This window comes from Protopterus annectens, chromosome 16.part0, assembly GCF_019279795.1.
Source record: "Protopterus annectens isolate FY-2018-M chromosome 16.part0, PAN1.0, whole genome shotgun sequence".
NCBI classification, from domain to species: domain Eukaryota; kingdom Metazoa; phylum Chordata; order Ceratodontiformes; family Protopteridae; genus Protopterus; species Protopterus annectens.
In genome coordinates, this window is record NC_056750.1 from 842,215,998 (window position 1) to 842,232,704 (window position 16,707).

General features: G+C 45.9%; 1 protein-coding gene across 1 annotated transcript in view; it reads right to left on the reverse strand.

Moving 5' to 3' along the window:
* NUP214 (nucleoporin 214) overlaps window positions 1–16,707 on the reverse strand; it is a 3,229,616-nt gene that overhangs the window by 2,936,998 nt on the left and 275,911 nt on the right. Inside the window, exon 5 of the mRNA XM_044058190.1 lies at window positions 15,404–15,474. Within this exon, the coding sequence (XP_043914125.1) occupies window positions 15,404–15,474 (71 nt within the window). The remainder of the gene's footprint in view (window positions 1–15,403; window positions 15,475–16,707) is intronic.

Sequence of the window (16,707 nt, forward strand, 5' to 3'; positions counted from 1 at the left end):
AGCGCATGACCGACGTCATATCCTCAGTCTTTCTTGCCCCAGATGTTAGAAAGCCCTAAAAAGAAAGGCCAAAAAACAGGAAAACATCCAACCACCCATGTACAAACCATATGTACAACCCAAACCACACAACCACCCCAAACTACAGTGGGGAAGGAGGGAGGGAAAATTGGACTGCAGCAATGTGGCTCTTCGAACATCTACATTTATGGTAGGTACAAAACTGTACTATGTTCTTCATCTCACATTGCTGCAGTCATAACCTGTGGGTAGAATCCCAAAGCAAAGGGAAAGGGAGGTTGGCAAAATCATAAAGCATTGGGAGCTGCTAACATGCCCTGCAAAACTGCAGTGGCAAACCCAGCCCTAGATTTTGAATAAAGAGGGAGATGATAATGTTTAGAAAAAGTGTGCACTGAACTCCAAGTAGCTGCCGCCAAAATATCTTTAGTAGCTACACCCCTCAGAAAAGCAGTAGAAGTGGCAGTAGCCCTAGTGGAATGAGGTCTGATTCCAGCCGGAATCTCCTTACCATGATGAGAGTAACAAAAGGCAATACAATAACCAATCCACTTAGAAATAGTTTGTTTAGAAACAGGTTTCCCCTGAGAACCCAAAGCAAAAGAAACAAACAACTGTTGAGACTGTCTGAACCCTTTAGTTCTGCTCAAATAATAACGCAACTGCCTGTGAATATCCAAAGAGTGCAAAATCTTTTCCCCTTTATTTTGGGGATCAGCATAAAAAGTAGGCAAATGAATAGACTGGTTCAAGGCCACATTTGAGACCACTTTAGGCATGAAAGTAGGGTTAGTACGCAAAGAGACCCTGTCCTTATGAAATATTAGGAAGGGTTCAACTGCCATTAGAGCCTGTAATTCAGATACCCTTCTAGCAGACGTAATGGCCAACAAAAAAGCTGTCTTCCAAGACAAAAACTTCAACTCAGCTGTAGCTGCAGGTTCAAAAGGAGATAAAGTGAGTTTCTCCAACACAAAATTGAGATCCCAGGAAGGAGAAGGAGCTCTACGTGGGGGTCTTATGTTCTTTGCCCCTCTAAGAAATTGTTTGAACAAAGGATGAGAGAATAAAGGTGGGTCACAGCCATAGTGAGCAGAAATGGCTGCAGCATGAACTTTTACAGAGGAGAAAGACAAACCTTTGTCTAGTAATTCTGTAAGATACTGAAGTGAAACACTCAAATTAGGTACTGAAACATCAAAGCACTTAGCTTTGCTCCAAAGAAAAACTCTCCTCCATTTATCAGCATAAACCTTCCTTGTACTAGGCCGTCTGGCCTCCAAAATAACATTCAAAACTCGTTGAGGAAGCTGCGACCCTCCAGGGTCTAGAACAGAATATGCCAGGCTGTCAGATGCAGGGACTGTATCCTGACATTGATGAAATGATTGCCTGCCTGAGACAAAAGGTGTGGACTTGCTGGCAAAGGCCAAGGAGGCTCCCGTACTAAACTCCTCAGCAGAGGGTACCAGTGCTGACGAGGCCAATCTGGAGCTATAAGAATCATGGAGGGCTTGTCCTGTCTGACCTTCAAGAGCACCTTGGGAAGGAGAGGCAGAGGAGGGAAGGCATAGACGTGAAGATTGTTCCAACTGAACGAAAGAGCATCCACTTTCCAAGCTTTTGGATGAAACATCTTTGTGCAAAACTTTGGTAGCTGGAAATTTAGTGGAGAAGCGAACAGATCTATGTCTGGAGTCCCCCAAAACACTGTCAACTGTCGAAAGACATGAGGATCCAATTTCCACTGTGGGGATCCACCATCTGTCTGCTCAAAACATCCGCTAAGGAGTTCTGTGCTCCTGGCAGAAACCTTGCCTGAAGAGTGAGGTGCAAACCGAGAGCAGTCTCCCACAAAATCATAGCTTGTCTGCAAAGTGGACGAATGGGTTCCTCCTTGCTTGTTGATGTACCACATGACAGTTGTGTTGTCTGTTTGAATCAACACTTGTCCTGGGTGAAGTAGATCCTTGAAGGCCATCAATGCAAATTGGACTGCTAACATCTCCTTCATGTTGATATGCAAATGTTGAAGTCTGGCAGGCCACGTGTCTTGAACCCATTTTCCATTGAGGTGTGCTCCCCAAGCCTTGTCCGAGGCATCTGTCGTTAAGATCTGACTCGCCTCTGGTCGGGTCACAGAGAGTCCCTTGTTTAGGTGACATTCCTGAGCCCACCACAAAAATTCCTTCTGAATGCAAGGTATTATCTGAATGACAGTGTCCAAATCATGGCAGTGTTGAGTCCATACACTTTTGAGATACCATTGTAACTTCCTCATATGCAGTTTGGCATTGGGAAGTACCAGAATACAAGATGCCATGAACCCCAAGGCTTGAAGGACTGTCCTTGCAGTCAGCCTGGACAGGAGAGACAATTTTTGGAAGTAAAGGGTAAGATTTCTTTGCTTGTCCGGGGTCAAAAACGCCATCTGAGAGGCTGTATTCAGTCTCACACCCAGAAAGCACATGTCCTGAGAGGGTACTAGACTGGACTTTATTTCGTTCACAGAATACCCTAGGCACCTTAACACTGCCATAACATACTGAAGATGGTGAAGTAGCTTGTCTTTGTCTTGAGCAAGAATCAGGCAATCGTCCAAATAAGGATAAATTTGTATTCCTCTTAACTGTAAGAAGGCTATCACTGGAGCCAGAATCTTTGTGAACACCCTGGGCGCAGTAGATAAGCCAAAGGGCAATGCAGAGAACTGATAATGTAAAGTCCCAGCCCGAAAACGCAGGAATCTCCTGCAGCTTGGCCTGATAGGAATATGAAGATAAGCCTCCTTGAGATCCAGAGTAACCATCCAGTGATCTTTGCCTAGCATAGGTAGAAGTTGTTGCAAAGTCAACATTTTGAATTTTGGAATGTCCAGGTATGTGTTGAGAATAGACAAATCCAGAATTGGCCTCCAAGTGTCTCCTTTCTTTGGTACAAGAAACAGGCGAGAATAAAATCCTAGGCCCACCTCTGATGGAGGGACCTGCTGGATAGCTCCCATTTGAAGAAGTAAAGAAATCCGTTTGTGAGCCTCTGCCTTTTGCTGAGGAGGAATGTCTGGCATGCCTTTGAAAGGGGGCAATGTGTGGAAATAAAACTTGTAGCCTCGGTTTATAATGTCCAACACCCATTTGTCCTGGGTGACTAAAAGCCAATTTTGCCTGAAAAGTGCCAACTTTCCTCCCAGAGGAGCTGCCAGACAGGAAGGATCGGGCAGCTGAAGATGCAGGTCATTGTGTCTGTTTACGAAAGGACTGGCCCCTGTCCTCACCTGTAGACTGTGCAGGGGAACTCCACGTCCTAGGCCTAAAAGAACCCTGTGCATGAGCTCTGCCCCTACCACGTCTAGATCTGCCCCTAGACTGTAAATCAGAAGAAGGGTAAGCCCATCCCTTAGTAGGCCAATTTCTGCTAAACTTAGGGGGCTGCACCTGTAAAAAATCTTTAACAGTCTGCATAGACTTAGCTTTGTCCTCCATTTTCTTCAAGACTGACTCCACAGGAGAACCAAACAAAACTTCAGACTGAAGGGGAGCATCCAAAATTGAGCTTTAACATGCTCTGACAAGTTCTGATCCTTAAGCCAAGCGTGCCTACGAATAACTGACCCAGTGGCAGCCACCCTGGAAGAGGCCTGCAAAGCATCAAAACCACACTGCAAAGAATGCTTACCCACCTGATCAGAGGCATGAACCAAATCCTGTAATTCTTTACACTCTATGCCCTCTGCTAAAGCATCCACCTTAGATTTCAATTGACTAAGAAGAAAATTCTGGTACTTTAGCATATGAAACTGGCAATTTAAAGCCCTCATTGCAAGAGTGGAAGAGGTATACACTTTTTTACCCCACCTATCCAGAGCTCTAGAGTCCTTATCCATGGGAACTGGATTCTTCACAACAGAAGCCCTGACACCCTTAGGTCCCTGGCTAATAGTTTCTGGGTCAGCCCTAGGGCTCTTATACAAATATTTATGAGCCTCTGGCACCCTGTAATACCTGTCTGGCTTAACCGGGGCAGGAGGCAAAGAGTCTGGATTAAGGGAAGCCTCAGAGAAAACATCCTGTACAACATCCAAAACCGGAGGTATAGCCAAGGGCCTATGTTGTGGTAAAAACAAGAATTCCCTAAGCCTCTTTTGGGAATCTGAGAAATCCTGACCTTCCCATTTAAAATGCTCCCTCATAGAATGCAGGGTCTCTGAAAAAGAAAAATCCTCTGGAGGGGAAGCAGAGGGACTAGAATCCTCTGCGTCAGAATCAGAATAAGGGGGAAAATCCTGAATGTCTTCAGCCGAAGACTCTGAATAATCTGAAGAATGTTCCAAGCCTTCCACCTCTGGCTCCACCCGAGGTCTCTTATCTGGAGGGGGCATAGAACCTCTAATCAAGGTAATTAAATCTTCTGCCATTTTAAGCATGTGTTTTTTAGGCACAGAACCTGCAGAACTAGGACTGACGCCAGAGGAAGACAAACCAGGCCTGACCTTTGAAGGTACCTTAGAGACAAAGGGAGAAGGCCTAACCACCTTATGCAAAGAAGGGAGCACAGCAACCTGAGAGGCCCCCTCAGCCTGACCCGACTCCTGAGAGGCCACATCTTGCAAAACTAAAGGTTCCCCCTGAGACTCAACTGAAACCTAGGCCGGATCCACAGACTCCACCGTGGTTTCTAAAGAACCGGCATCCGGAACGGATGACTCATCCTGCTTGGATTTCAGCGATTTCTCTTTGCGCTTCTTCGCAGTAGCGGGCGTCGGAGGATCCGACGGCATATTGTAATTACACCGCTTACCGAAGACAAGCCTAGCACAATCTAACCTACGTTTAATGGTGCGCTTATTAAATTTAGCACAAAAGCGACACCCGACTACGTCGTGCTCAGGCCCCAAACAAGGAATACAGAGAGAGTGGTAATCCCTATGAGGTATCAGTTTCCCACAAGAAATACAATTGTTCACTTTTTCTGACATCCGGATTTAACTGAGGCAAGAAAAGACAAAAATATTCCCCAACGGGGTACTTAGCCCAACTTGGTCTTCGGTCTGAAACTCAGAATACGAAAATTTCAGGGCGTAACGGCACTTGCAAACGCTGCTTCTGCTTCGGACCATGCGGCAAGAAAGACTGAGGATATGATGTCGGTCATGCGCTTTAGTACCACGGCGTACTGACGTCAGATCTAAGCGACCATGACCGACGCCAGCCTAACACTTTGGTATTCGAGCCGACCGAGGACAGCGGACTACCCACAGGTTATGACTGCAGCAATGTAAGATGAAGAACATCCAGAGTTGTCGAGGCCAAAAGGAAGCAATGAGGAACACTTGGCTCTTCAACCACCGAGCTTTTTGCAGAAACTTGAGAATAAGGGGAAGAGGAGGAAAAGCATAAAGTAGACCGGGGGGGACAAGCATGGCCTAGAACGTCTCTCATTTGACTGTCCCCCAAGGAGGGATAAGGGAAAAATAACATGCTGCACTTGGTGTTGCAGGGAGACACAGAGATTGCAGCAAGGTTGACTTTATCTTTGAAAGTTCATAGTTGCTACTGAAGAATTCAGACACCACTCGTGAGGCATCAGAAAGGTCCTGCTCAGCCTGCCACCATGATATTTGACTTCGTGGAATGTGCACTGCTACGAGAAAGCAGTTGGAAGAAATCACTCATTGCCACAGCCTCTCGACACAAGTAAAAAGTACAGTTTTGTACCTACCATAAATGTAGATGTCCGATAGGTATGCATCTGCAGTCCTTACATATGGGTTGTCTTGCCTCAGGCAGCCCTTCGGTCGGCCGGATTCCAAAGTCTGGGTCAGGCGTCGGCTGATGTCACCCCTTTCCCGACATCAGAGTGCCTGGGATATAAAAGCGTCAGCCAACGCCATCTTCCTCAGTTTTTCTTGCCCTAGATGCCATTTGCCCTCTAAGTAAGGCTAAATTTGGAGAGATGCAAAATTTTCAAACATGCACATCAATAAAAAACAAATACACCATAAAAGATAACCCCCGCTAGCTAAGATGAGGGATATGTACCCATAGTATACCACAGAGGGGTAAGAGGGAGGGAAAACCTGACTGCAGATGCATACCTATCGGACATCTACATTTATGGTACGTACAAAACTGTACTATGTCCTTCAAGGATGCATCTGCAGTCCTTACATATGGGTAGAATACCATAGCCAAGGTGGGGGAGGTAGGACCTAAGAAAAGGATGGTGTAGCTAACATACCCTGCAGGACTGCACTAGCAAAGCCTGCTCTAGATGTGGAATATAAGGGCAAGTTGTAATGCTTGGAAAATGTATGCACAGAGCTCCATGTAGCAGCTTCTAAAATGTCCTTTGTAGCCACCCCTCTTAAGAAGGCTGTGGAGGTGGCTGTTGCTCTGGTGGAATGAGGCCTTATGTTAGCTGGCACAGCTTTTCCATGAAAGGAGTAACAGAACCGAATGCAATTTCCTATCCATTTTGAAATTGTATGGAAATTGCTTTTCCTTGTACACCAGCAGCATATGCTACAAAGAGTTGGTCAGTTTTTCTGTAAGTCTTAGTTCTGTCCAAGTAGTAGCGCAACTGTCTGTGGATGTCCAAAGCATGCAGAAGTTTCTCTCCCTTATTTTGTGGATTTGGAAAGAAGGTCGGCAGGTGAATAGCTTGGTTCAGTGAAACGCTGGATACCACCTTTGGCATGAATGAAGGATTGGTTCTCAAAGAGACTCTGTCCTGATGAAAAATGAGAAATGGATGTACTGCCATGAGGGCCTGTAACTCAGATACTCTTCTTGCTGAGGTTATAGCCAGAAGGAAGGCAGTCTTCCAAGATAGGAATTGTAGTTCTGAAGATGCTGCTGGTTCAAAGGGAGGAAGAGTTAATTTTTCCAACATGAAGTTAAGGTCCCACGTAGGCACGGGTGGTTTCCTGTGAGGGTTGATGTTTTTTATCCCTCTTAGAAACTGCCTTAGTAGAGGATGAGAGAATACAGGTGGATCAGTGTTGTACTCTGCTGAAATTGCTGAAGCTTGAATTTTTATGGATGAATAAGAAAGGCCATTATGGAGCATTTCAGCCAAGTATTCCAGAATATGTGGAATGCTCATGACTGTAGGATCTTGACCCTTTGTGGTGTTCCAGGTTAGAAATCTTCTCCATTTTGCTGAATATGCTTTTCTTGTGGAAGGACGCCGGGCTTCCATGATGATATCCTGTACCCTCTTGGATAGTTTATCCTGGCGAGGAGTCAAGGTATTTTCCAGGCTGTCAGCTGTAAGGTTTTGAGGCTGGAGTGCAGAGTCTTGTAATTGTGTTGTGTCAGTAGAAGTGGCCATTGTGGTAGAGGCCAAGGTTTCGTGCATGACATGCTCCTTAACAGTGGGTACCAGTGTTGTCTTGGCCAGTCCGGAGCTATCAGAATTACTTTTGGTTGCTCTGTCCTGATCTTCAGTAAGGCCTTGGTCATTAATGGCAGCGGTGGGAATGCATATACTGTTAGAGCATTCCAGCTGAAGGAGAGGGCGTCCACTTTCCATGCTTGAGGATGGTATGTCCTTGTGCAGAATTTCCTTAGTTGATGATTGTGGTGGGAGGCAAAAAGATCTATGTCTGGCCTTCCCCATGATTGTGTTATCTGGAGAAAAATATCTGGGTGCAACATCCATTCGTGTGGATCCATGATGTTTCTGCTAAGGCTGTCCGCCAGTACATTGTCTTTTCCTGGTACGAACTGGGATTGTAGCTCTATATTGAGTTTTAGGGAAAGTTCCCACAGATTCATTGCCAGCCTGCAAAGAGGGTATGAATGGGTACCTCCTTGCTTGTTTATGTACCACATAACTGTGGTATTGTCTGTCTTTATTAACAGGTGACCTTGGTGCAGGAAGTGCTTGAAGGCCTCGATGGAATGTATCACTGCCAGCATTTCCTTTTGGTTGATGTGCAGATGCAATTCTTTTTGTGTCCATTGTCCTTGAATGCATCTGCCCTCCATGTGTGCTCCCCATCCATGGTCTGAGGCGTCCGTTGTAACGGTTTGGCTGGCATGTGGCTTGCTGAAAGGCAGGCCCATGTTTGACTGGCTTGCTTTTGCCCACCACTGGAATTCCTTTTGAAGGCATGGAATGAGGGGGATCAAAGTTTCTAGGCTGTGACTGTGCTGAGACCATAGACTCCTTAGGTACCATTGTAGTTTCCTCATATGCAGCCTTGCTTGTGGAATCAGAAGAATGCAAGATGCCATGAAACCCAGGGCCTGCAGGATTTTCCTTGCAGTTAGCTGGGTTTGTGTTGTCAGATTTCTGAAATAATCCGGTAACTGTGCTTGTTTTTCTTCTGTGAGAAAAGCCATTTGGGTGTTTGTATCCAGTTTTGCACCCAGGAAAATTATTCGTTGGGATGGAACAAGTCTTGATTTCTGAATGTTGACTGTGTATCCCAAGGCCTGTAGTAGTCGGATGGCATAGTTTAAGTGTTTTACCAGTGTTTGCTGGCTGTCCGCTTGTATGAGGCAGTCGTCCAGGTGTGGGTATATTTGAATCCCCTGAAGTCTGCAATGTGCAATTACTGATGCCAGGCATTTCGTGAATACTCTGGGCGCAGTAGATAAGCCAAAGGGTAATGCTGAAAATTGATAATGCTCTGAACCTGCAAGAAATCTGAGGTGTCTTCTGCAACTTTGTCTGATAGGGACATGCAGGTATGCCTCCTTGAGGTCGAACGTTACCAGCCAGGAACCCTTGCCCAGCATGGGAAGGAGTTGCTGTAAGGTCAGCATTTTGAATTTTGGCACGATGAGGTAAGTATTCAGTGCGGACAAGTCCAGAATAAGCCTCCATTGCTTTTCTTTCTTGGAACAAGGAATAGTCTGGAATAAAATCCTTGGCCTTGTTCTGTGAGAGGAACCCTTTCTATTGCTTTCATTTGTAGTAGTTTGGAAATTTGTTTGAAAGCCTCTGCCCTTTGGTTTGGTGGCAGGTTTGGCATGCCTTGCCTTTTTGGTAATGTATGAAAATGGAATCTGTATCCCTTGTCTATTATTTGCAGTGTCCATTTGTCCTTTGTAATACTGTGCCAATTTTTTGAGAATAAAGACAGCTTTCCGCCCAAAGGTGCTTCCAATTGAGCCCTGGTTGGCGGGGTCAAAGTCAAGTCATTGAGATGGTCCTTGTGTAGAGGTTGTAGGCGCTGCAGTACCTCTCTGGTTAGGAGGCTGCCATTGACGTCCTCTGTAGGAGCCTCGTGCTTGCCCTCTACCTCTGGCACGCCTGTTTCTGTCTCTGAGATCTGTCTGTGTCCGGAAAGGACCAATTCTTAGAAGGCCAATTTCTGCTGAATCTTGGTGGTTGGACCTGGAGAAAATCTTTGACTGTTTGTACTGATTTAGCCTTTTCCTCAAATTTCTTTAAGACCTCTTGAGCCGTGGAGCCAAATAACTTTTGCTTTTCCAGCTGAGCATCCAGTAGCTTTGCTTTAACAAGATCTGGCAGAGTTTGTTCCTTCAGCCAAGCATGTCTACGTATGACTGCACGTGTCATTGCTGACCTACATTAAGCTTCCAATGCATCATAACCAAACTGCAAGCAATGGTTGCTAACCTGCTGGGAGTTATATACCAGATCCTGAAGTGCCTTGCGATCTAGGGGTTCAGACGAAGATAGTTTTTTATGCAATTCATCTAACAAATACTCTTGGTACTGTATCATATGGAATTGACAATTTAATGCCCTCACAGAAAGAGTGGAAGAAGTATACACTTTTTTACCCCATCTCTCTAAAGCCCTGGACTCCCTTTCAGAAGGAAGAGGATTTTTAGTAGTGGTGGTTGCAACCCCTTTAGGGCCCTGGGAAATAGTTTCTGGGTCAGCAGAGTGGCCCTTGTAAAGGAAATGATGCGAGTCCGGGACCCTGTAATACCGGTCGGGTTTGACAGGAGCCGGAGGAAGGGAGTCAGGGAAAATACTAGACTCAGAGTACACATCAAAGACATTTAAAACAGGAGGAATAGCCAAAGGTCTATGATGAGATAAATGCAAAAAAGTCCTTAACCTCTTCCTGGAATCAGAGAATTCTTGGCCCTGCCATTTGAAATGCTCTCTCATGGAGTGAAGGGTCTCCCCAAAGGACAACTCTTCAGGAGGGGAGGCCGAGGGAATAGATTCCTCTGCATCAGAATACTCGTAGGCCGTAAAGGCCTCCTCCTGGTAGTCTGATAGAGCAGAGTCATCTGAGGCCTCATCAGAAGACTGGGGATCTGTGTGCTCAACCCTGGGCCTTTTGTCTAGAGGAGGTTGAGAGCCCCTGTCCGGATGTGGCTGAGAGCCCCTAATTAAGGAAATAAGGTCCTCAGCTAAACTTAAAATCTGTGAACCGGTAGTGGATCCCTAACAGCTTTAGCATGTGAACATGCCTTTATGGACATGGATACAGGTGGCCTGGCTGCCCCACGTGCTGCAGCAGTTTTATCCAGAGGAATGGTGTCGGAAATTTCCAGAGCACCGGTTTCAGAGGGAAATTCTATGACCAACTCAGAGGTGGCCTCCGGGACCGAGGTTGTTGGTTGTGTGGTTTCGTCGGTCGGAAGCACCAAGGATTCGGTTTCAGCAGAGACCGAGACACTCGCGGCAGACCTAGGCGTGGTTTCGGCCGAAACCACGGTCCGCGTGTGTCGGTCCTTGTCCTTCCGTTTTTTGGGTAAATGAGGAGTCGGAAGCTCCGACGGCATAATGTAACAGTAAGTTTCCCCAAAATATTCCTCTGCAAACTCCGGCCGACGCCTAAGAGTGCGTCTGTTGAAGGAAGCACAGGCTGCACAGGCCGAGACGTCGTGGTCTGGGCCTAGGCAGGGTAGGCAGTAAGAGTGGAAATCCTTATGAGGTATTTGTTTCCCACAAGTTAAACAATTATTAACTTTAACCATTTGATCTGACATCGGCTGAGGCAAGAAAGAGTCCCCAATGGGGTACTTAGCTTTTTGAAGTCTTCGGTAGCTGAAATTACAGGAGCTGGCCGACCGGCACTTGCGAACTGCTTCTGCTTCGGGCACCGCGCGGCAAGAAAGACTGAGGAAGATGGCGTCGGCTGACGCTTTTATATCCCAGGCGCTCTGACGTCGGGAAAGGGGCGACATCAGCCGACGTCGGACCCAGACTTTGGAATCCAGCCGACCGAAGGGCTGCTTGAGGCAGGACAACCCATATGTAAGGACTGCAGATGCATCCTTGAAGGACATCCTGGTTCCTCCCTGTTTGATGATCTACCAGACCATTAACATGTTGTCTGCCTCAACTACAATTGTTCTCAGCGGAAGAGAGAGGAATGAAGGGCTTGCATCACAAGAAGCACCGCTCTCATCTCCAGAACGTTCATATGCAATTTGGTCTCTAGGGGGGGACCACATGCCTTGGACTTTTCATCCCAGATAATACCCTCTCTCATATGAGCTGGGACACATCCATGGTCACAATGGCCTTGGAAGGGAGAAGGGTGAACAGATGACCTTGAAGGAGTTCCTCCCAGTAGAGCTGCCAAAGGAGACATTGTTTGTAATCTCAAAAGATTCTGACTGGATGATTCAATGGATACCAAAGACGGGACCACTGGACTGCTAAGGTCCAATGGAGTACTTTCATATGAAGGCGAGCTAAAGGAACCAGGGTAATCGTAGCTGCCAATAACCCCAAGGCCCTGAGAACAAGACTAGCCAAAATGTTCATGATTTGTTTGGCAAGAGACCTCAAAGAGAAATTCTGTCCAGAGGAAGAAGAGGTAAACAACAGATAGTGTCCAGGTGGACTACAAAGAAGTTTATGGTTTGGACCAGTAAGAGTGGAGACTTTTTTAGACTGATGGAGATGTCCAAGGTTGAAGCTAGCTGAAACAGGAACTCTCTGGCTTCTAAGAGTCAATGGTTGTTGGGAGCAGTTAGGAGTCAATCATTGAGATATGGAAACACCTGGAATCCTTGCAGTCTCAGGTGAGCTGCTACTACTGCCATGCATTTGGTGAACACTATGGGAGCCATGGTGAGACCAAAGTGAAGCACTCAGAATTGGCAGTGACTGGCTCCAGGCCAGAAGAGGAAGAACCTTCTGGAGCATCTGTTCATTTTGACGTGATAGTAAGCGTCCGGAAGGTCTATACAGCACATCCAGTCGTCCTTCTGTAGGAAAGACAGAGTGGACTGAACTGTGACCATTTGGAACTTTGAACTGGCAAGGTCCAAAATGCACCTGAGGTACCCCATCTTCTTGGGCACTAAAAAGAAAGCCTCATCTGAGTTGGTCCAGAGGACACTCTGGATGACTCTTTTTGGGAGCAGCTTTGAATTCTCTAAGGCTGCTGCCTCCCTCTGATTGTGAAACATCAGGGAGGGTTTTACTTGAGGAGGGTTTTGGGAAAAGGGTATGGAATAGCCTCTGGGTATAATTTTTAACTCCCAACAATCTTTTGTGATGGTTTCCTAGGCTGCTGGGTATAAAAACAAGCATCCCCCAACTGCTTCCAGGGAAAAGCAGTCGGGCAATCCCTCAGAATAACTGATTGGGTCTGTCCAAGAAGATATCTTGACCCCCTTGGTTCATAGGACCCCCCTCTGCCACAAGGGTGGCATCTAACATCATAACCATTTCCCCCTCTACCTCTGGAAAGAAGGTCTCCCTGTGAATCCTGAAAAGGACCTTGAGATTTTTAGAACCTTAAGTTCCTATCTCCACGCTGGTTCCTGGAAAAGGACTTCTGTGGGGTAGCAAAGCAGATTCCAATGGCAGACATAATCCTTCCATTATTTTCAGTTTGGGAGAGTATGTCTGACTGTAGGATCAAAGACAGAGTTAAGCTGTCAAAAGAGGTGTTGGTAAAGGATGCCTTGTAGGGTTCCGAGAAATCGCACAGCCACATCAAAACGTGGCATCTGGCAGCAATGCTTGAACCAGCTGCCCATTAGGCACCTTATACAGCATGAGAAACTAACCTCACGGATGCATTTGAAATAGACTGAAGGATGGCCATCCTGGAAGAAAAGGTCTTCTGTTCATCTGCAGACATGGACCCTGGGGCAGAGCTAGAGAGTTCCTTGACCAAGTCCCTCTATAGTCTGGTTACATGTGTCAAATAATTCAGAGCTCGCAATGCAAAAGTTGCTGAAGCATGCACCCACTTAACAAACCTGTCCAAGGCCTAGGCTGGACGGTGGAGCTCTGCTGAGCCAGCTCCTTTTTGGTGGCTGCTGCTACCACTATGGCATCGAAGGGAACACCCTTGGTCCAGTGGGGTCGGTTGGGAGGGTCGCCAAGAATCTTTTCGGCGATTTCGGAATAGATTCAGCTGTGTCCAGCTTTTCCCATGCTCTGCGCGACACAAGGTTGATAAAGGGATCCTCGGGTGGGACACTCAAGACGTAGATGGGCCTGACCCAAAAGTTTCTACAAACAAAGATTCCTCGGGGTTAGGATTTCGGGAAGACCAACCACCCTTCTGATGTAGGATCTCAATGATGCCCCCAAAGGAGGCATTCTCAGGTGGAGTCTAGGGGACCCATCCCCCTCATACAGATCTGTGCCCTCAGTGAGGGATTCCAAAGGGGAATCCAAGTGTCTCCTTTTGCACTAGTGCTTTTGAGGGACCTCCTCGGTGGGCTGTTCTGGGGAGGTTATCAGAAGACTCTGGGTGTTCCTAAAGGGAAACAGTCAGGAAGTCTTTCAGGGCAGACTATCCTGGAGGACACAGGGTAGGATGGCTATAACAAAGACAGCTAAAGGGGGACCAGGGTCCAAAGCAAGTAGAGTTGATGCTTCTTGGGCACAGAGAAAACCCTCTCCAACACTTCGAATGCCAAGGGAGATAGAGACACAGAGGGCTCCCGATGGAGCCGAAGCTATAGACGGGAAAGCTCCATGAAACCCTACCACCCCCAGGTAAGAATGAGGAGTTGGAGCTGTGTTGTCAAGGAAAAGGCCCCAAGGGGAAGAGACAGCTCTGAAAGCTTGGTGGCTGACTTCAACCCTTCAGAAAAGATGCCAAAGCTATGGCTTGGACAGCCACTCTGCCCCAAAATGGTGAGAGCCAGACAAGACGGGGGAGATCGGTGCCAAGGTAGCCATACCCGTTGGCTCAGACATGTTGACTACAGGAAAGTTTGGCCCGGATTAAATCCAAAATGGGAGTGAGGGGGTTGGATCGGAGAAGGAGATATCACAGCAAAAGCAGGAATACTGCTCGCTGATCAAAAGGGGGACAGAGCAGGCAAGATCCCCAAGCTGTATTTGTGTTTTGAGATATTCTGCCATCATGCTGTCAACCTCAGCTTCAGAAAGGCTGCGAGAGGACCTAGAAAAGGAAGCAATGGAGGCAGGCCTGGATACTGGTCTTGGCTACAGAAGAGGGGACTTAGGCTTAGATGTCACCATCCAGGGAGAAACTATGGCTCTGATGTTGAGTGGAGGCCGGGATGACTATCGTTGCCGAAGTAGTCAGATCCGAAGGCTTGGTTGACTTGGCCAGAGGTTGCCAGGACCTACTCGGGGACCTCTTTCGGTCTTTGTGTTTCTTAGAGGGAGTTTGAGCCCCTGAAGTAGACGGCGTGGCCAGAGAAGAACCTGAGGAAGGGAGCAGGCCTTTCAAGATCAGTTTGTTCCTCCTGTCAAGGAGGGCTCTGACAAAATCCCGCATAAATGCTGCAAGAGGAGTCCAGCTAGGCAGCTTCAAGACACAGCACACACTCAGAGTGGGTGTTTGAGAAAGGAATTTTGTGCCCGCAAGTTACACATTTCTTGAAACCCACTGGTTTGGTGTCCACCATGTCCAATCAAAAGACAAAAAACGCATGCAGAGAGACACACACACAGACACAACAACGGAAGATTACTCTCTAGGAGACGCTACTTAGCTAAACCAGACATTTATTTTATATGTTAAAGGCAAAAAAAAGAATAAAGCTAGAAAGGGTAAGGGTGAAAGGTACTGTCACGAGAAACTTGTAAACTACAATCACAAAGACAACAAAAACATCAGTGCAAGATGGACTAAATATGAAGAATTAAGGAATACAAGATTGGAAATAGAAGGAAAAGCAATAATATGAAAAAACTGTAACAAACGCACAGAAAATCACCCCAAAGAGCTCAGATAAACAGATTCCCCAATGCTAATCAAAGCGCGGCAAATAAGACTGAAGGGATTTGGACAGGATTATAGGTAGGGGAGGAAATCAGATCTCAGATCCTGCAGCTTTGGTATGTGGCCAAGTCAGATCCGTGCCTCGGATCCGAAACCCACAGTTTGAAGAGTAAATGAAGGCAACATCAGAAGTCAACTTTCCCAACATCACATGACCATATACCACAATAAGAAAATGAATTGGGTCTGAAATGAAAACTTGAGACTTACCTGAAGGTACTGGACCACAGTCCCATTCAGTCTTCCAGCTGCTAATTGTTTTCCTTTAGGACTCCAGCACACTGTAGAAGCAAATCAAGGCCATTAGTAGAGATCATGCATGGGAATCTATGTTGTGGGGGTGAGGGGCACCAATATCAAATTAAAATGAAAATGTATAAAATGTATAAAATATTTGAATAGCAAAAAAGCAGGCCAACTAAAACAGAAGCTCCCTTTTGAAACAGCTGGCATCACAAGACAATATAGTGAAGCAGATCTGCATCATCATCCATGACAACAATAACAAAACAGTAATAACAATTAATAATAATAATAATAATAATAATAACAATCATAATAATAATGCTGGGCATGAAAGAAATAACAGCTAGATCATTACTGTATCAGCTGATCTACAAAGACCCATCCATGACAACAGCTACTACAGTGGGGTTTCTCCTTTGTTTTACAACAATCAGAATTTGACCTTTCTTTTTTGGGGAGGTTCTCATGTTCAAGGAGGGCACACACAATGGCATTAAGTGTTTACTTCATAAGCCCCTTCATTCGTCAAGCCCACTAGATGCCTCTTAGCCACTTCAAGCATCTTCCTGTAAATCAGAAAAATAACAGTGATCATATGGCATATACACCCCATTAGTGAAAACTAGTCTGATGTACAAAGACTATTGGAGAAGAAGCTCAACCACACCTGTTTAGAAGAGGAAAAGAAGGCATCACTGTGCAGCCATCAACTTACACATTATAAATATATTTGGGGTGCACAACTGAGGATACAATAAGATTCCATTCGTACATCAACTGATAAAAGTACGAACATACTGATTACAGAAAAAAAGATCTTCAAGGAGGGTCCTCTCTTTTTTACTTATTTATTTTACTTAAATATTATTATTATTTGCACTTGTTAACTGGATAGTTCAGCAGATCCAAAGGACCTTTTCATTCACGAACAGGGCCAAGTTGCAAAGACAAATGCAACTTGCATGAATTACATACTGACTTAAAACATTCAGAAAATTTCAGCTAAGACCACGATTAAATAACTGCTGATCATGTTTTAAACAGTATAATTTAGAAATTTACATATAAATATTTGCACAACATTGGATAAATCATCTGGTTAAGTGTGCTAACGCAGAGTTGCTCGTGAGGTAATGTGTTACTGTCAAACATTGTCAGTACAACAGGAACGCTTGTATTCCTTTCTGGAGGTGCCCCCCCCACTGAAGGCAAGTGCTCCTCCACATATTAAACTCTCTCCTCAGCTACCTGGGTGTAGATGCAGCATG